Source organism: Phaethon aethereus, assembly GCF_964289735.1.
Source record: "Phaethon aethereus genome assembly, chromosome: 13".
Taxonomy (NCBI): Eukaryota; Metazoa; Chordata; class Aves; order Phaethontiformes; family Phaethontidae; genus Phaethon; species Phaethon aethereus.
The window spans coordinates 18,915,204-18,935,729 of NC_138589.1; the positions used below are offsets into that span (position 1 = coordinate 18,915,204).

The 20,526-nt window shown below is 38.2% G+C and overlaps 1 protein-coding gene across 1 annotated transcript in view; it reads left to right on the plus strand.

Annotated features, from left to right (window-relative positions):
* The window catches only part of CDH13 (cadherin 13), a gene marked incomplete at both ends in the record, with an annotated part of 495,274 nt that extends 475,185 nt beyond the window's left edge, over nucleotides 1-20,089 (plus strand). The window contains 3 exons of the mRNA XM_082005778.1: nucleotides 5,268-5,410; nucleotides 18,341-18,574; nucleotides 19,857-20,089. Of these exons, the coding sequence (XP_081861904.1) occupies nucleotides 5,268-5,410; nucleotides 18,341-18,574; nucleotides 19,857-20,089 (610 nt within the window). The remainder of the gene's footprint in view (nucleotides 1-5,267; nucleotides 5,411-18,340; nucleotides 18,575-19,856) is intronic.
* Between the last annotated feature and the right edge of the window lie 437 nt (nucleotides 20,090-20,526).

Consider the following 20,526-nt stretch of genomic DNA (forward strand, 5'->3'; position numbering starts at 1 on the left):
ATGTATGAATAAGCTTTGTTATATTTCTGATACTGACTCCTGCCACTCAGATTGAAACACTATGAAAATGGTTACTATGAATACTTTGACACTTTCCTTTTCACCCAAGACCAGTAAGTATAGACACACATGCGTATGTATCACAGAGAATATGAATTTTTACTCATCTGGGCTTAAGTCTATTTTAAACAAAAAAATTACAGAGATGAGTAATGGTACAATTTGAAAATGACAGTAAATATCTTTCTGCATCTTTAGAAAGCTATTTAAATTATTCTTTTCTATTCTGTCCATCTCAGTACTTTTGATGTCCCTCATTGCTACATGTTTTCAGTTCTTCTGCACTATTTTACAGATTTTATACTTTTAACAGCTTTTCAAGGCAAAATACATCCTCACCATTTTAAAGAAGGTGAGTTGGGGGCATAGCATGAGTTAAAGGGCTTCCCTAATTCTGTTGTGACAGAGCCGGAACTCAAAGTCCAATTCTCCACGTCTTAATTCAGCCACAGCAACCTTGCTCACTAGTCCACCACGATGTCAACTTGCTCAGTCTCTTACCCTGTTAAATATAATCATAGCAAAGCCTAAGTGCAGAATCAGTCAGATATTGCATGGGGCCAATGCCACTGTACCACTTGTTTTCTGTCGCATCTCTTTGGTCTCTGTCCAGTGTGACTTGAGCAGTCTCCAGATACGCGAGGCTGAAAACTGCAAGCCTGTCTAAACTGCTCACCTTAACTCCTGTCAATGCCGCACATCAAACTGGCACAGATGGGTCGTTCAGCGCAGATTTGGCACTGGTTCATTTTGTCTTCCTCCTCGTTCTGTTAAAGCGTAAGAGCCAAGACCCCTTGACTCCACATGGGAAAAGTCTGGCAGCTACCAAGCTCTGGAAGTCCTTGCCAAGAGCAGCATCTGACTCTGTGCCTAGATGCCTGGCTGCTCTCCTATGACGCCCTGGGCTATTGCACTGTCGGCTGTGAAATTCTTTTTGTGGCTAGTGCAAGGTTGTGGCTCTGATTAGATTTCTACGTCCATGTTATCGCCACTGTTCTGTGTAACGATCTTCTGTGCTAATCAAGCTGACAGCCACCGGCACTATGCACGGCTGCCAGCACCCCCAGGAGGTGTTCTCTGAATTATTTTCCTGTGTTACAGGAAGGGGAAAATGCCATTTATAAATTTTAAAGTATTTCCATGTATTTGCGACTTTATTTTAGTTCTGCACCACGTAGACCATGTGCATATTTTGATTTGTGTTCTCTTGTTCTGCATCTATAGCCTCTCTGCATCTGTTGGTAGGTCTATATTTAAGGTGTATACTTAAACTCTGCAGCAGATGATTTCCAGTCTAAGAGAATTGTTTTTTTACTTCCTTTGCAATACCTGACTTATAGATCATGCACGGGCATGAACCTAGTGCAACGAGGTCACAATCACAGTAGGTTGCACCCACTTGCCCATGCCCTGTTGTCATAGAAACCCTTGGGAACTGTAAGCTGCTGTCATTGTTTAAAATTTTAAAAATCCCCAACAAAATACATAAACTCCACAAAGCAGCTCTAAATTTCAGTACTGCAATGTAGAATAAGTCCAAAATAAACAGTAATTGGCACACCGGAGAACATAGTTCTGTGATACATCCATACAGATGTATCAATGTACTTAAGATTTTCAAAACTGAGGAGGTACATGCAGGCACGTTAAGTTCATGTGTAACCACCTAAAAAAATGGTCTGATTTTCAAAACTGCTGTGCAATCAGCAGATCCCACTACAGTCAAAAGTAGAATGTGAAACTTTGTGTTCTATACTTCTGAGTTTTTATAGTGCTTTTCTTAATGAGTCTATTCTAAACCTTTTGCTAGCAGAGCCCTCAAAAAAATGAGCAAAGAACAATTATCTTGACTGTACTGCAATATACTCTTACAATAAGTAAAAAATGTGGCAGCAAAAACAAAGTACTACTTTTACAATATCTTGTGCCAAATCACAGGTTATACAATTCAGTTTTTTATTTGCACAGCCAACAATGCTTTGTAGAGCAATCAGGGAAGATAATACAATCCATTTTAAATTCTCATTACTTTAGAAGTGTTGAATCTTCTTAAATTGTTTCGGGGTTAATTGAGAATTTTCAGTTTTACAATAGACTAGGAATTGTTTAGGCTGCCCTTGTTTCATATTTTTGTGCATACCTTTGTTGCAAAGTTATAAAAACAACAATAAAAAAGAAACAAAGAAGTGAAATGAAATAATGATCTGCATCGTTACTATTCTAGTAACTCATTTTTATGTGAGATAAAGCTCAAGTATTGATTAATGTTTAAATGGTTATTAAGTGGAAGGACATGTTGGGTTGATGGAATATCTCACTATGCACTAGAGTTTGCTTTTTTTATTCTTTTCAACATATTCCCTAAGGGATAATTTCCGCTTCTGGGGAAGCTGGTGGTGAAACTCTGAGTACTTTTGTGGCAACATGAATAAGCCAAGTGTTTTCAGTATTTGCCTCTTTTTCTCATAAATTCCAAAAGGTTCTGGTTTCCAAATTTGTCCTTTATTTTAGTATGATAATAGCTCATGAAATTCACTGCCCGAACACGAGTGGGTTCCTGTGTGCCATGGAAAAGTCAGCCGGGTTCAGCACCCTGAGGAGGTTGCATTTTTCAAGCCTTGGTAAAGAACAGCAGTCACGTGGACCATGTTGTGTTAGCACCTCTGAAATTAGCCATGCTCATCTTCTGTAGGATAAGATCACTTCCCCCTGGAGGTACATCAAAGAAATCTTGAGGCAATTGATGATTTTTCTGGTGAGAGGTATTTCTCTGATGAATTTAAGAGAAGGCTTTCTACTAAAAGCAATTTTGTTATTCAAAGACAAAACTAAGTATTCTTTTCTTTGGACTATCGTTCTTTTGAAATAAGAGTATTTTATCGATCTTTGAAGTATATATTCTATAGAATAGTTTATTTAAATGGACCTGTGAGCCACATGGCAAATTCATTAGGGATTCTGGAGCCCTGTGCTTTCTAAGGCATAAATTCAAGTCTTGCCCTGCCTCCAGCTAATCCAGTTGTAATGGATACCTGCTCTGTGGGCTGGGAAAAGGTGGCAATGTTTCTGTCCTGTATTTCTCAGGCCTGAGTACCTGTATGTGCACTGCCTCATCTATCCATGAGGAAACCACTTTGCACAGAACTTTTCCCTTTTTAACAATTAAGTTTTCTTCCTGCTAAATAGTGTGGTGTCTGTGCGCCAAATTTTTTATTCAAAGGCTAGGATAAGTCAAATCCATTCTAATCTTCCCTAACTCACATGGGGAAGAAAAAAACATCTTCACTTAATGATACCTTCCCGTGGCATTATTTCAAATGCTGGAGGGGAAGTTCCTGTCATGAGGGATGGAAGAGATCTGTTCCTCAGTTCATCCAACAGTCTTTTACAGTGCCGTCTTAACGACAGAATTTAACCTTGAGCTGTGCACTAAGTCATTTGCAATTGTTTATCTTTCACCCTCAGCCGAGGATCAGACCTACTGCTCACACACAGTAAAATTTGCTGCATCAACAATGAATGACGCTGATGGCCATCTTGGACATCTAACAGCTCAGAGCTGTGGCTCTGCTCACCGTTCCGAGATCGCAGCAAAAATCCAAAGCTCTCAAACTCTGCCTGATCAAAACAGTGACAGTGAAAAAGCAGAAGCTACATGGGACCTAGAGGTCTGAAACGAGGACTGGGGGGAGAAAGGCAGCTGGATAGGACAGCCACACGTTGCCCCCTCGTTGTTAGCTATGATAATGGACATCCCTTCACAGTCTGCGAGACTGGTCTAGCAACTAATCACAACTTATTTTCCTGCTTTCCAGAGGGCACAAGAGACCGAAGCAAGCCTTTGAAATAGGCATTCAGTGAGACCATGACTTTCTTTGTTGGCCTGCAATTTATTCTTTCCTCTTCTAGCAACTGCCATTTTATTTCGTTTTACTTCCTTCCACCCCACCTCTAATAACCTGTTATTTTTTATTATTCCTTAAAGAAATTGTTGCTCTGATATTTGGCAGCATTATCGCATAGGACACCTTTCAGATGAAAGCCACTATGAGGCCCTGGCTAAGCACATACTTATTAAACAACAGGTTTCATGCCAATTATTTATAATTGAAAATGTCTATAGTAGATTGTAGACTGTTTATGACCTATAACAATTCACTACAAAAAAGATAAACGGGTTATTATACTAAGTATTGATTCTATGATTGGAGTTTTCATTTAAAATATTAACACATTTCATTGGAGAGGGAATTGATACTAGTTAATTCAGCTCTGTCTTGTTATATTACTAAATATATTTAACTGAGTATAGAATTAGGCCCTAATCATGAACATTCTTATGTTTATTACTTCAGTCAAGTAGGGCAGTTCTTAGTGCATAAACTCCACAATCTCTCTAAATGTTTCCAGTATCAAGGTCTAAATATTTGTGGTGATTAATGCAAAGAAAGAACAATAGCAGATTTTGTATTGAGGGATCTTGACAGACAGCATTTTCAAATCCTTATTTAGACAACAAGTATGCGGGTGAATTGTTCCAAGATTCTGAGCATCTATTTGAAATCATCAGAAGCAGGAGACTACAGATCACAGACTGCAGAACAAATGTGTGCAAACTGGGTCTACATATAACCAGCTCCCACTAGACCTAATGAATCCATAGTCTGACTCTCTTTTTGCTACCATACCCCACATTTATTACATTTCCAGCCCTACCCAAAATAACTAATTGTAAGAAAAAAAAATGAAAAACAGTCCAAAAAGAAGTAAAAAACCATAACTCCTAGTCCAACCAGAATTTTGAGTCTGGAAAAAGGAGGACTGTGAGAGGATTCATGAAGTCTGTAAATACCAGTGTTGATGCAGAGGTCCATTGAAAGTGTTCGAGTACTCTGGCTGTATAACACAGCCGTAGGAAACAGGTCCTCCATAATATTTCAACTATTGATTTCCATACTAAGCTTTGGGACATATGTATCCAAAGACATTGCCTCAAACCTCTCTCTAGTTCTCCATATGTCAAATAAGCCTAACAATAATGAACTATCTCAAAGGGAAGGAACAAGGTTTAAATTGTGTTTTTTAAGTATTAAGCGATCCACCGCATGAAAGCCAGTGAGTGCAAAGACATATTCTTTTGTAATACTGTAATTGTTTTATGTCTAGATGTATAATCTGTTAACAACTTCTATATATTTTTTTTTTAGGTATTCAGTGTACAAGGATCCAGCAGGTTGGTTAGAAATTAACCCTACCAATGGTACCATTGGCACCACTGCTATCCTGGATCGGGAATCTCCTTATGTTCAGAATAACATATACACTGCTCTCTTTCTGGCAATAGACAGTGGTGAGTAACTATTGTCAATCATATTCATTAAAGTATGTGACTTTTCTCCCTGCTTGAAATTTTCTATTCAGAAAGGTGCGCAGGTAAAGTTAAGCATACCATTCAGCACTTTGCTAGGTGGCCACCTAAAGGTATTAGAGATCATTGTGTGAAACAGAAAATAGAGGAATTAACTTAAAACTTCAGACTTAGAACAGCTTTGATTTAAGGTTACGTCTCACAGATTCATTCCTACACCAAGATCTTAATGCTAGATGCAAATAGTTTATGAACATTCTTGGAAAGTAATAAATCATCTTTATGAGAGTTAATTTCTTCATAATATTTGAGCAGTTAGTAAGCCTAAGGCACCTAAATACCAGTAACAACTCATACCTGATACGCTGAATTCTATTCTATTCAATACAATGACAATAAAAGCATAAGTAAAAACCCCTGTTAAAATGCAATATTTTTTACATATTGTGTGGATTAAAGTTCCTTCTGTCAAATATAAACAAAATCAAACTATCTAGTGAAAATTCAGTGAGTGACTTTGGAGCAGAGAAAATCCTGAACATTCCAAATCTCCAGTGCTAAAGGCAAAAATTAAATAAAAGATTTGTCTGTAATATAACGGCTAATATGCTAACACTTTTTCACAGCTGCAGCTGGTTTAGCCCTGGTGATGAATTGTAAAATGTTCTTTTAGGAGAGTAATTCTACATTTTTGTAACTACATGACTCAGGGAACATTTGCAGGGCCTGACAGGAAAAAGAAAATATCGCCTTAAGTATAAAAGAAAAAAAATTCTGCTGAGATGATGATTTATTTATATATTCATATACTTTTTTTTTTTTAGGACATTTCCATGGAAAAACATAGCACTAAACTTATTTCTGTCTTTTACTTGCTATTGGGTAAAGATTTTTTTTAAATGCAACTTTAAAGCCTGGTACACTGGGAAATGTCATCTCACAATGGAAGTAATAAATCAGGATAATATTACTTGTGGGTTATCAAAAGGACAAAATTGTGTATGTTTCAAAGGTGTTTTATCCTCAAAAAGAATAGATGGAGCAAGAAGCTGAATATTTCCAACTGTGGAAACCAGTCCAAATGAAAGTGGATTTTCTGGTATACCTTTATGTTGCGCTTAGGGCAGTAACACGCCTTGCTCATCTATTCTAAGCCAAGAACCTCACTGCTGGGTGACCCCTCTTAATTCCCAGAATTTTTTCCCTTCTGGAAAAAAAACAGAAGGGAAAGGTGTCTGTGTGCTGAACAGCAGAGTAAGAGAAAGTATTTAACATGGGTTAGAGAAAAGGGATCTTGTTCAGCTAAGGTACTGGGTCTAATTCAAGCTGTTGTTACCGTGTTTATTTGTAATTCTGCAGTACCGTTAGCACAGGAGCTAATCTACTTCCACATTATTGACTTCTTTGAATGAAGTAATTAGAAACCACATGTGTGCATTTAGTACTGTCATGCTAAGGTGTTAATAATGATCATTCAGGAGTATTGTACTGTTTCACTGTATGCAGCTCAGACACGTGCGGAAGTGGCAGTAAGTAGCAGCATTTAAATAGCTGATGTTAAGCCTTGTGGTCTGTATCACCCCTGGATTAATTATCAAACCGCTTGTGAGACACATTAAACTTACAAGTGGGCAGGTAACTGGAAAAGTTATCTGCTGGTCTGTATAAACATGTACGAGAGGAGTTTGTGGGAGTTGAGAGGAGCGGGAGGACCAGTGTCATGCACAGCCGCTGGTCGCGCCTGCCAGGCAGCGGTGCCGGGGACCCCCGCTTCGTGCTGGGCAGGGCTGCAGCAAGACAGCCGAGCTTCAGATCACGCCCCGGCCACGTGCGGAGGGGTTGCTTCCGTTCGCAGAGGGAACAACGCTGCCATTACACATAGGTGCTGCCAGTCTGAAGTCTCAGTTTAGGCTCTGTGGCTAAAGCAGCCAAGCAAGTTTTAAAAATCGCTTTCAATGGGTAGGTTTGGGGGTCTGCCTCATCCCTTGCCATTATGACTGGGACTGATAACATCCCTGGAAGGTGTTCCCCAACTTATTTCCAGGCCACTGATAATGCTAACTAGCAAAGCTGTGAAAACCACATTATTTTTCTAGCCATCATAGCTAATGTCCATCTTGAAAAGGGGTATTATATTAGGTGACCAGACAAATTGTGATAGGATTGTATGAAATGAATACAGAATTCTTTCAGGACTTTAAAAGAGGGTTATGTTAACTTAAAAAGGAAAAAAATCAGATTGAACATAACTATATGCATTCTCTTTAAAACAGCATTGTCCACAAACTGTAAATCTCTTTCTTCAGGTTAATAAGTGTAGCCTATCTAATACCAGTGAATATGATTAGGACTTTTCTGTGAGAGGGCAGCCAAAGGCAGGATTAAGAATTGCCAAATGAGATAGGGTGGTAAATTGAAAATTCAGAGGCATTTCCAATAGAGCAAGTCATTTGCTTGGGCTAACAGACAGGGGCAAGAAGGGAAGAGAGTCAAAAAGACCCCATACTGAATCAGAGATGCTTTTTTTCAAAAGCATTCAATGCAGGTCATTGTTTCCTTTGTCCTTTCATCTTCTCTCTAAGTCAAATCTGAGATGTGTTGGCACATGCACCGAGGAAGTCGGAGCTGCCTTAGGTTTTCCTGTTCTTAACTGGGGAATACAGAAGAGCCCAGGTAGTGTCCATGGCACAGTGTGGCGGCGTGGGTCGGCACCCAGCGCGGCTCCTGGCGTAAGGCAGAGCACCTCAGTCCAGCCCCAGCGCCACACGGGCGCTTGCGAGGCTGCCTAGACGAGCCAGCTCCGCTAGAGGCCTGTACGGCCGTGGGGCCACAGCAGCAACGCCTAATCCATCTTCCCCCCGCCTCCGGTTTCCGAGAGCGTAGCAGGAGTTTCAGCAGTGTCGATGTTGTTAATTGTCAGTATAAGGGATTGCAAACATGCTGCTTACTGTGGCAGGGTGTCTGGGAGTTGTGCGCTAATTTTTAACAGTATTTATAAGAAGTCGAAGTTCTAAAATCAGATGAAACCTTGGACCTTGATAAAGAACCTTAAACATACGCTAAAACAGTAAATAAACATATTCTTTTCGATTTGTATTCATAGCATATAAAGTTTATATAATTACAGAACAGATACTGTCGTCCCATCGTCACCTTTTTTTAAGATGACCTTACATTTGTGTGCTATCTTGGGTGAGGAGTGGAGAGAGCTGAAAACAAAACTCACGGCGATACTTTTATCATACCCTTTCACTGATGTCAGTAGAGAATCTGTCACTGGATTCAGCAGGCACTGGCTTCTTGTTATTACGCTTCAGTGCAGGGGACAAGTGCCAGGGCATTTTTCTTATTTGTAAAATGTTCAAGATTTCTGTCAGAAGTAAAACCAGAAGCTTCATGCTTGGTAGTTCTTTATATAAATCCATCGCATTTTTATCTTTTTTCGGTAAATCACAGAACTGTTCTTTACCAGTAGGACAGCAACCATGAATGGACCATAGAAAATGGAGTCATTCCACTGCAGGAAATAATTTAGTTGTTTATGATACTCTTTTTAACTTTGTGATATTGTTTTTCAGCATTATCAAATTAACTGCAGAGAAGGGTAGTTAAGTATGAATTATGTTGTTTCTGATCTAAACAGTTCCTGTATCTTCCCAAACAGAATTGACACAATGTGTAAGAGCAAATTTGATGGACACAGTATTAATTTTATAGATAATAAAGTTTGACCTTTATTGGGGGGGGGAAATTTCACTTTAAAAAGGACTTTTTGGAATGAATATCCTAATTTTCTCTGTACTTTTGATTTCAGTAAAGGTCAAGGCAGTGTCTTTAGAATTTGAAAACTTTTTATTAAACACTTGTGTGGACAGAGGATCTGTGATTTGTTAGAGAAGAAATTACACACTGATAGGAAATACCACAAAGGAGAGTTAACACACTAAAGTATCATGAACTGTGTTTGATCTGAGAATGAGCTCATAATGGCACAAAGTCAGGTTTAGGCAGACTTGGAAAACATCGGAGGTTTCATTCAATTAACAAAAGTGCCAATAATGATGATAATTTTATTTCCTGAATTTAGCATCCTAATCACTAAAAACAATGCAATATCACAAGCATACAGTGCAATTATTGGGAGTATATCTGTAAAACACATGTATGTTACATACAGACAAGAAATCATTTGAGTTTGAGAAATCTGCCTGCAACAGACCTTCAAATTTGCTACGCAGCCATGTTGTAGCATCATCCTACAGATTCTGTTACACACGGGAGTATTTGGGATGACTATTGTAAAGCAGAATACCAGTGTGTTTTTCTCATAAGGTCAGTTATGCTAAAAACTCTCCAGGAATGGTCTTTTTTCCCCTGTATTCTGAGGAAAAATGTGTGAAAGCTAAAATTTGTTTCTCCCTTTCCTTTAAGGAGAAATAATAAAATATATCCAGATTTACCTTCGTTATGCAATAATCACTCATGTTATTGCAGAGGGGCATGATACCTCATTATGTCCCCATTGTGTAACTTTTTTAATCTCTCTAGAAGAAAAACTTTGGTTATCTTTGTTTGCCAGATACATGGAAAAACCACCTGTGCTGTTCGGGTATGTCAGCTGCTGGTGACAAGTGATGAAGCACTAATACCCAGTCTTGCTGATTTGGTTAAATGCAGTTATCAACTTCACCTTTCTCATGCCACTCTGGTGGAGCAGCACCCAGGCAAAGCCAGGTAGCAGTGGTCTCCTACTGAGACACATACTCTTGCCTAGTGTACGTGTGCCACCTTCCTCCCTGGCTGTTCTCATCAGCCGGGAACTACTGAGACAAAAAGTGGGACTATAAACACTTCTACTACATTAAATATAGAGGAAATGTCATTAAAAACGTGGCATCTCTTCCAGATGTTAAAGATACTCAGAGATGGAGTTAAGGGTTTGAAATTTTAACTGGTGTATCTTTAAATGCACTAAATCACAGTAAGCACTGTTTGTTACAGCAACTCTGCTTAAGTGAAAACAACTCTTTTCTTGTCTGAAAGTGGTTTGCTCCCTACATGACATCACCATCCCCAGGGTTCGACATTATAAGCGTTTGCGTGGCAGCCGTCCTCAGTCACAGGCAGGATGTCCAGCAGGAGGGCTGAGCTGCAGGAAATTAAGCTTCAGGAGCAGTTAACTTCTATTGAGTGGAGTATATGTATTTGAGCAAGGTAAAGGTTAAGAGATACGGAGGACTATAAAAAGGTGTGATTCTAGATTGGTGTGATTTCAGCGTTTGCCTTGAGCTGCGCTGGCCAGTGCCATGTGTATAAATTAGTTAGCTGCATGGCACTATTTCCACTTCCCTGTTGCACATGCAAAGCAAAGTGAGGAAGAAGTGAGTCAAGGTCTAGCTTTTGCTTTTTTCCTTGTTTCCAAGGACCAGCTTAACTACACCCAAGCAATTCTGAATCTCCTTTATTGTGCAAGTCTCGATACTCCTAATCATTAAAAAGAAAAATTATCATTCTGTACGATGTGTAATGAGCAGTAACAGACAACATCTAGAAGAAAATGGAGTAACAGAGAGATGTGTAACAATTTGCAATTAGAACTTTTCCTTACATGTATCTAACCTGTCTTCTTGCTTCATGATGTATGTAATTAAATTACTACAGATTGATTCCACCTAAAACATGCTATTTTTGAAGAAATTAGGCAATTAGTTGCCATAGCAACCCAATTAAGCCAGTTTTAGACCCCTTATCTTAATTACTATATTAATGGAGAAGAGAAAGTAAATTTAATACTCATCCTTTTCTTGCTATTTTAAATTTCAGCAAAATATGAATTGCACACAAAATATTGTTTTAATTTGTCATCACGGACTCATGATTAGAAAAAGAAATTAGAATGCTGAAAACAGTATTTAAGATGGATGCCATATGTCAGTAGCAATTTGATATGCTGAAAGAGCTGTGCTCTTTTGAAATGTAATTACTCAAAAATAGGATCTGCTTGTACTATTTGAGTGAATGAATGAAGGATTTTAACTTTTAAAGACTATTTATTTTACAAATTTTGAAAAATATTTTAGGCAAATACATACAGAAAGTGCATAGGAAATACAAACTCATGGGAAATTCGGGACCTCTTCTATACAAAATGTAAGCATATGGCATTTATGAGACCAGTTTTTTAAAATGTCAGATTCTGAGCAGCACACCCAAATCTTGGAACCTTCCCACTCTACTGGTTTGATCTGCTTTGCTTGAACCATTAATAGAGTTCAGCTTGAACACAAAATGTAATGGAATATGCCTGTCTGAACGGGGTTTATGCCTGCAGTGAGGGTACCTGCTGCCAAATCGCCTTGTATGCACACATTTTCTGATTAGAAAAACAGCATATGGAGGGGAAAAGAAAAAAGCGACACGAGATGAAAATTTGTGTTTAGATTTTCATAGCATTATCATGAGAAAGCACGAAGCGTTCTTTCTCACAGTCCATATATGAAGGATAGTAATTTAAAGAGAGAACATGTTACTTAGCTTAACCACGTACTGCACCGTCTGGCTGCATAGCTCCCTCCAAACAATTTGGGAACTTCTGCAACACTCTTCATTCTTTATTCTCTTCATTTCTTGCTGTATTCTCCTTCAGGCAAATATGAAGCTGAAAATAGAGAAATTGGTGAAAAACCCATATCCGAGGAAAGATCCTAGGCGCTTCTGCATTTTACTGTTAGTTACATGGGTGTAAAATGAAGGAAATTCTGTAGGCATCATTGCAGTTCCAAATTGATCTCGACATGACTCTTATTTAAATGTAGTTTATAGAAGTTTTAAGGGATAAGACTTTATTCATGATGGTTCAGAGGAAAGGTAATTGTGCCAGAAATTAGTAAACCCACATTCTCAAAGTTTTTTTTTCCTGCTGAAATATTGTTCTTGGTATAATTGCTCACTCATTTTGTATCTGTGTAACTTTGTTAGCCAGCAAAAAAGTAGAAGTGGGAGAAAAAGTTGGAATTGAGCTTTCTGGGTTACATAAGGGACAGTGCAAGTGGATTAAAAATGCTAAATGGTAAACCATAAATATTCTAGTAAAATTTAGAATGAATGAATTTTCACTCTGTCAGCTTGAGAGGAAATCTATATGGCAATGGATACCCTATTGCTTGCTCTAGGAATTAAATGGCCTTGTAATTTCTGCATCATGGCATAGAAGGGCATAGATAATATGTATTAATTTGATGATGCTGGAAGCTTAATTTGATAAGAAGAAATGAGCACAGAAGTCTTTTTACCATTCATAATGAGCATGTGAAAAGGGACAGTTCATGCTTCATTCTTCCTAAAAACTGGTCTGGCCTCCAGCAATACTGTGGCTTAGATCTGTGTGGCAGCTGGATTTTCTGGAATGGTTGATTTTTCTTCTTTGGAAATTTGATAAATATTGCCAGAATCCAAGGTCTCCGATGTTCTTAGGAAAAAAAAAAAAAAAAGAAAAGTAGTTCAAATTAAATTTCTTTTTTTCATGCTTGTTTATAATTAGATTTTGTTATGTAGAGGCATTTACATAAATATTCCTTTGCTGTAATGACCAAGATACAAACCATTAAAGTTCTAAACAGAGAAGATTTCTGATGTTTAGCTTTTGATACCATTAGGTGAACTTTCTATACATAAGTGAAAACATGCAGTGTCACCATTTCCTAGTCTTAACACTTGTGTGTCTGACGTTTTTCTTGTTGATTATCAATGCATTGTTCCTTAGCTGTGCCACTAAACAAATTATACTATTTACAAGGAAACTGACTTTCCTCTGATTTATTCAAAGCCCATTTTCACATAGCATGTGGAAATGTACTTTTTTGTGTTTGATAATCCTTGTTCTTCCTTGTGCAACTTGTTCTATTTTAGATCAAGTCAAATTTGGTGTCAAACTGAAAAAAAGAATCAGACTAGAAGGGAAAATAGTTTTTGAGGATTTTCCTGTTGGTTTTCACAAATTAAATGAAATTTTATTTACCTGAACAAATGTTTTTATTATATCCAATTTGTTTAGTTTCTAATATCCTTTAAGTCTTAAAATAAATATAATTTAACTACCCAATTCTAAAAGGAAAAAGAAAAAAAAAAATACACCGCAGTTATTCCAAAGGATTTAAAAAGTTATAGAACTCAGAAAGCTCAAGGTAGGATGAACAACATCAGTATAATTCTTTGATTTTGGGTGGTCTGTTGACCAAAGCATAGGACTTTATTTTTTTAAGCAGCAATGTTCAAGCAATTGTTTTACTTGGATACGCTCTTATGATCCTTTCCACTTTAAGTATGCTTTAAGTAATATGCATCTTCATTTTCATGGACAATCTAAACTCACCGTAATCTCCATGTCCAAATCTGTTTGTTTTCTAAGTTCTGAATATGTTTTTGAATGCTTGGAAAATGTAAGCGGGGTCATTTAGGCTAATCCTGAGATTTGCTGCAAATCGGAAAGGGAAAGCTGGAAGAAGAGGATTAAATTGTCTAGACTTCTTTTGTCTTTGAGATGCATTTAAACAACTCTTCCATCTTGAAAATGTTCTACCAGTTTAGAACAATGTTTCTGACCAGCTTCTGTAAAATTACACTGGCAATTTAGTGTAGATGGATGCCTACTTTTAACTACACTCATGCTCAGCTGTACACCTAGAAGAGAATATAGCGTCTAAACATAACTGCTGCGATTCCAACAGTGAAGTGCCTAAATTGTTCCCTCCACTGTTGCTGCTGTTGTGAGAGCTCAGTTAGCAGCGGAAAACACTACTGAATGTGAAAGCAGCAGGTTGACATGGCCCGGATACCAGCGTAGCCAGCGTTGTGTTCCCCAAGGCTTCCTTAGCATTAAGTGAAGAAAGTATGAACTCAAAATGCTCCATGAAAGTCATGCTTTGAGTTAAAACATATAAAAACAACTTTCATCTTAATAATTTGAGGCTACATAGTTATTAGCATCTGCACTGACCATTTTAAAGCTTTTACATATGCCTGCACAGGTTGCAGTGAGACATTCAGAGATGACTGTGGACTGACTGACTCATGCAATGTGGATCCTTCTGTCAGTCTTTTGTGATAATAACAGTAGGAAGATAAGATAAAAGTGCAGGTGTGTCTACATCGTGCAAAGAAATAGGATGCTGTGCAGGCAACTCTCAGTCACGTTATAAGATTTCCTTTGGATACCCCCAAAAATTAATTCCTCAACTTTTACTGACTTTTTCGGGGTGTTTGGCTTGTTGTGTGAGACCAGAAAATCTCACCTGCTGTATGGCTATTCCTAACTCTGTATTTTTGCTGTCACTTCAAATCAATGAAAGCTGTTGCTATTTGAATGTACACTGATTAGGAATGTCTTAATTGAGTTTCAAAGCAGCCCAGATACTGTCTTTAATTTCATGGAGCACAGCTTAGCTTAGAGATCTGTACACAACAGCATCACATTTCTGTAGAAAAACTAGAAAGTGGAACATGAAATGGCTCCTCATGTCCATAAAAATGTTATGCTCAGATTAAATGCATCATCAGCCATTCAACCATATGATTGCTTGTTAGACATGCCATGTTATGCAAGTCTTGATACTTAAGAGAAATGTCATCTTAGTCCACGGCCGTCATTGTGCGTAATTGGTATCTTTTAAGAAACTAACTACCTGACTGGCAGTCTCATTTGAGTAGTTAGATGTCCAAATGACATCATTGTTCCTATGGGAACTTTTTGGACCAAAACGGAATACCACTTTTCAAATTTCTTGGACGTGTGTTTCTACAGGGACTTTATAATTTCAGACTTTACACTAATAATTCTAGCACAATTCTGCATGGCTTTTTTATTTCTTCTGAAACTTTTTTTTTTTAATAAAGGTAGCAACATGGTCGTTTATGCTGATAGCACTAAAATCCAATTCAACATGTACATCTTCTGGTAACAGTCCCTTGCATTACAGATTCTAGTTCCCAACATACTCTGTGGTGCGCTCTAGCTCATGCAAAAGAACTAGATTTGTTCGTCTGTTTTGCACTTGTTGCATCTTACAACAGCAGTAGCTATTGCCTAACTGAAGACTGCTCTTAGAATCTTTGTATGAAGTCTAATGCCAGGATACAAAGACATTACCAGTCCTGGTCCAATTCAGATAAGTGTATCACGCATTTCCAATTGCAGAATGTTTGAAGATGAATCTATACTTTTTTAGTGTTGCTGATCAAAGTTCCAGTCCCACAACCCCTAACTAATTTGAAAGATCTTATTTTGCAGTTCAGTCTCGTTGAAGATTATTCATTAAGGTTCTCAGTCTTTAAAATCAGGATTCAATACCAAGGTTTCACTTTCTTTCAGCATAAAATTAGCTATCCTTCAGTCTCTGTTTTAGTAGCTTTTGCACACGTGAGTACTGCCGTTTCATTCATCTGTTTGTCGTGGTATATTCACAGCTATGCCACTTGTGGGAGCCTTAGCAGAAATTTGGAATTCTCTCGATCCCAAATGGCTCTAAAGGCACCTAAAGGTTTAAAGTGTTCAGCCTCAGGAGGAATGGCCAGTTCACTTCAGTGACAAAAATGAGAGTGAAGCTCTTTTGAAAAGCTGCTCCCAAGGGTTACTGGATAGAGCCCTTTATGTCTTGGTTTATGCATTAATTTGGCTTTCAGCTGCAAGGTTTTACAATACAAATTACGAGACGTTTTATTTCAGAATTAAAATATGCTACGTAAATCTTTCCTTTCAAAACCAAAGCTGTCTGGATATCATGGGATTTTTTAATTATTTCAAATGCATAATAGTGTCAAATTTATGAAAGTCATATATTCCCAGTAGATATGTTGTGACCATTTTTCCTCGATTCATTTTTTGTTGTATTTTTTATGACATGTGTCTTAACAAGCTTCAGTTTATGACCTTGACATTTGCTTATTTTTCTTTTGGAGGTCTTCATAAATCACCAAGAGGTTTTGTTTAAATCATTATAAATAAACCAACCAGAGAATAAGTCATTGAAAGGGACAGAAGCAATTTCCTTTCTCTCTATTTGTGCGTAATAGTTGACTGGCCCATAAGCCATACAAAGATAGTGAAACATTAGCATGGCAGAGAAAATGCAGCCATATCTGCGTTTGACAAAATAACAGTACATTCATAATGCTGTTGGCTTCTTAATTTCAAAAGGCAGATTTTAATATTACTGACTTCAGAGAAAGATAAGAAGGGCAGTGCGTAAGACATTATCAGTCCAGTGTGAAAATAATGCATTCAAAATTAAAGACAGCAGTTTAATTAAGTGCATGAAAGGCTGGCTTTTATGATCATATTTCAAATACTTGAATGTCTTTTCATCCATTCTGCCGTATGACTTTACTTAATAATATATCAAGAACAAAAAATGTATTGGAGTCTTTCTGCAAATTCAATTAGTCCAATAAAAAGTGAAAAATAATTTCTTTTTCATTAAGAAGAACTCAACCCTAACCCTTCTGATGACGAAGTGCAATATGAGGAGGGGGGAAAGCTAAAGACCTATGAAAAAGTCTGCCTTTATTATGCATTTATGTGTGCATGAAGCAGATGAGGTATCACCATTAGTAACATTTGTTATTGAAAGGACTAATTGCATTCTGCTACAGTGAGTAGTTTATCAGATCCAGCCCACAGGGTATTTACTTCTCCCTTAGGATGCACTCATAGTGCAGCAATAATTCCATAGTTTATTGGGCTGCTATAGGCAGGGTAATTATGCTAAAGTGTACCTCTCTCGGCGCTGAACTTAAAACTACCGTGACACGCTGCACTAGTGCTTTACAGGTTAAGTGCAACCTCTTGAATCCTTTCTACCTGCTAACGGTTTATAGCTAAAAGGAAGCTCAGAGATCATAGATCTTGTGTACTAAAGCAGAAAAACACAAACAACCCAGAAGCGCAGCATTTTAAGTGAGAAATTAAGTACGGGATACAATGAAGGAAGTAATGTGCATTTAGAAAACCTTGAGATCAGTTAAAATGGGTTGGCAAAGGAATCTGTAATAAGACTGAAAGCAGTAGGTTACTGGCTCAACCATGGCACACATCTGTAGCGACTGAAAGTTATTACCACTTGTCAGCTCCTCTCTGACCCCTGTGAAATGAGGTGCTAGTCCGAGTCCGGCTCCCAGTGGGCAGACGTCTCCGTTACAAACACTTCCAGCGCCACGGCTGGTTTGTCAGTCACAGCCTTGGCACACAGGCTTCTAGCAGTACCATGGAGCATAAACAACACCCTCACCTCTGAAGCTGGTTCTTTCAGGTCAGGGCTGAGACAGGCTGGCAAATAAATTAAGCAAGCTTGAAGCTCCACTGCTAGCTCTGGGTAAATAAAAGATCTCATTTTCCAGAGCTGCATGTTGACAGGTTTCACTTCTGCTGACATAACAAAATATGTCCCCAGGGGTTGCTGGGGAATGATCTGGTCCTGTTCTGTTTATGGGCACCCACCATACAAATTGATCCCTCTCTGCTGTCATTTTTCCTCCTGCTTGGCTTGTTCTTGATTCTTTTAATACCATGCTGTCTGTCTAGGGGATGTTTCCTACTATGTTCCTCTCAGTATGTGTTTATGAACAGATTCTTTTCCAGATATCTATTCGTGTTCGAATCTCATTTTAACTCCAAAATATTCCTCTCACAGAGATTTCCTTAGAATAGTTATCCATACTGTAGGGAATCAGACAGGCTGCATTCTGAAAATACAGCAACGAATTTACAATATGACTCATCAGTTTTTTAAAGCAATAATTTTCATATAACAGAGGTAAGAACTATACAAATTATTTCCCTTTGCAAGCATGCAGGTAAAAATAAGAGCAAGTGTTTATGGAAGCATGATTTACTAAATATATGTTTGTTTTTTCATATAGGTAACCCTCCCGCTACAGGCACAGGAACTTTACACATTACCTTGGAGGATGTCAATGACAATGTCCCATCCCTTTATCCGACACTGGCAAAAGTTTGTGACGATGCAAAAGATCTCAGGGTAGTGGTACTAGGAGCATCAGACAAAGACCTTCATCCCAACACAGATCCATTCAAATTTGAACTGAGTAAGCAATCTGGCCCAGAAAAACTGTGGAGAATCACCAAGCTTAATAGTAAGTCTATTACTTTTTTTCTTATGCATTTAGTCCTCCCACCTTCAGATCCCAGTGTAGTCACCCTGAGGCTGCTCATGATGTGAATTCAGGAGCAGTTGTGCATGGGAGGCCTGCAGGATGGACCCACTGCTGCTGCTTTACACTGTGCTGTTTGTGCTCGGACCAGCTGCCTGGTGGGACATACTAATTGTCTGCATTTTCTCTGAAATCTGAACCTTTTTTCCTCTTCTTATGTTGACCAAACTTTTCTCTTTTAGTTTTATATTTAAGGAAAGGCTACTAATGACTTACAGTTTTGTAAAGATTACCATGTTTCATGGCAAGGGGTTTGCGTGAGGTGCACAAGGCTTTGCTATAGGACAGCATGAAACTTTTGCATGGGCTTTAGCAATGTACTTGAATAACTCCCTGATTTTAAGTATTTGAACTCTTCACAAATACAAGGCACAAATTCACTGGGACCACACACTATTGTTAAAAGGATCAAAGCAATTGAAGAAGGTTTATATGGCAAATTGTGGGCAAAGTACTACATTTCTTTTTTAATGTAGATTATTTGTATTTGTTTTCTAGCATGTATTATTTATCTCTGTTACTGTTGAATCTTTTAGCAATTCATTTCACATTCTTCTTAGAAAAAACTAAAGATGGATGAGTTACCCGTATCTTCCTGCAGGACAAAGTGGAGGAGTCATTTTCTTTGCTGTTCCCAAACATCAAACCACTGCTCTGTTAACCCCCCTAAAAGAGTTGGTACACTCACCTGGGTACCAATAGCTGCTGTGACCCACTGCTGCTCAGGTGGAGCAGGTCTGTGGATTTGAAGGGGCATTACTTCCCTTCACTGCCTTCTCAGGCAAACCAGGGAAGCAGCTAAGTAGCTTTGCCTGTACTTCCTTGTGAGAAGGGTTTTTTCCTTTGGCAAATAGATAAATTCTTCCCTCTTGCATTGCTTTGGGGATGTCGTGCCTTAGCATTTCATTAGTATATTAGTTTCCAGAGGCAAATTCTGCCAATAATTTGCAGACCACATAATATTATTTAAACAAAAGGGGCTCTTAAAAGTCTTTGGTGGGGTTTGGAATAAGTTTGCAGTTAGCTCTCAGCCCATGACAGAATTTCTGGATTGCCTTTTCTTACCTCCAGTTCAACTCTTTAACCTTTTCGTTAGAGTGTTCTCATGTTCTTCTTAATTTCCATGAGTGGCATGTCTGATACTGTTTGCAGATTCCTCTTCCCTTCCAGACAATCACTATTTGGCTAATTCTCACCTTTGCAGATACTCATGCCCAAGTCATCCTGCTTCAAAACCTGAAGAAGGCCAATTATAACATCCCAATCTCAGTGACAGATTCTGGAAAACCACCTCTGACTAACAACACAGAACTGAAATTACAAGTGTGTTCCTGCAAGAAATCCAAAATGGACTGCAGTGCAACTGATGCCCTTCATATCAGCATGACCCTTATCCTCCTTTCACTCTTCAGTTTATTTTGTAAGTCCTTTCCCTGAACCGTAAGTAGTGATGTATTATTTAGTTTCTCATGTGTACGCCGCAAAAGAAAACCTACCATGGGAGAAGTTAAATTCATATGTTGATATCCTAACGCAGTAAGATTGGGGTTTTTTTTTCTGAGGAAGTAGCTATAAGAAAGAGCGAGGGGAGGGTTTTTTCATAGTCAAAAGATAGCAGTGAATGCCTGGTTGTCAAATTAGGACATAGAAGCAATAATTTTAAGAAGAATCAAAGAAAATTAGAGCTAGTGTATGATAAACTAAGAAGTACCAGCTGTAGTAGCAGGTTTCTGAGACGCTTTCTTTCATCTCTCCCCACTTCAATTCAATAACAGAAACAGGAGATTAAAGGTGTTCTTGTAACAATAGCTGTTCTGGGTCACCATGAAAATGAGTACTGTCTGCTTCAATCTATTCCTCTGTATAAAGTGTGC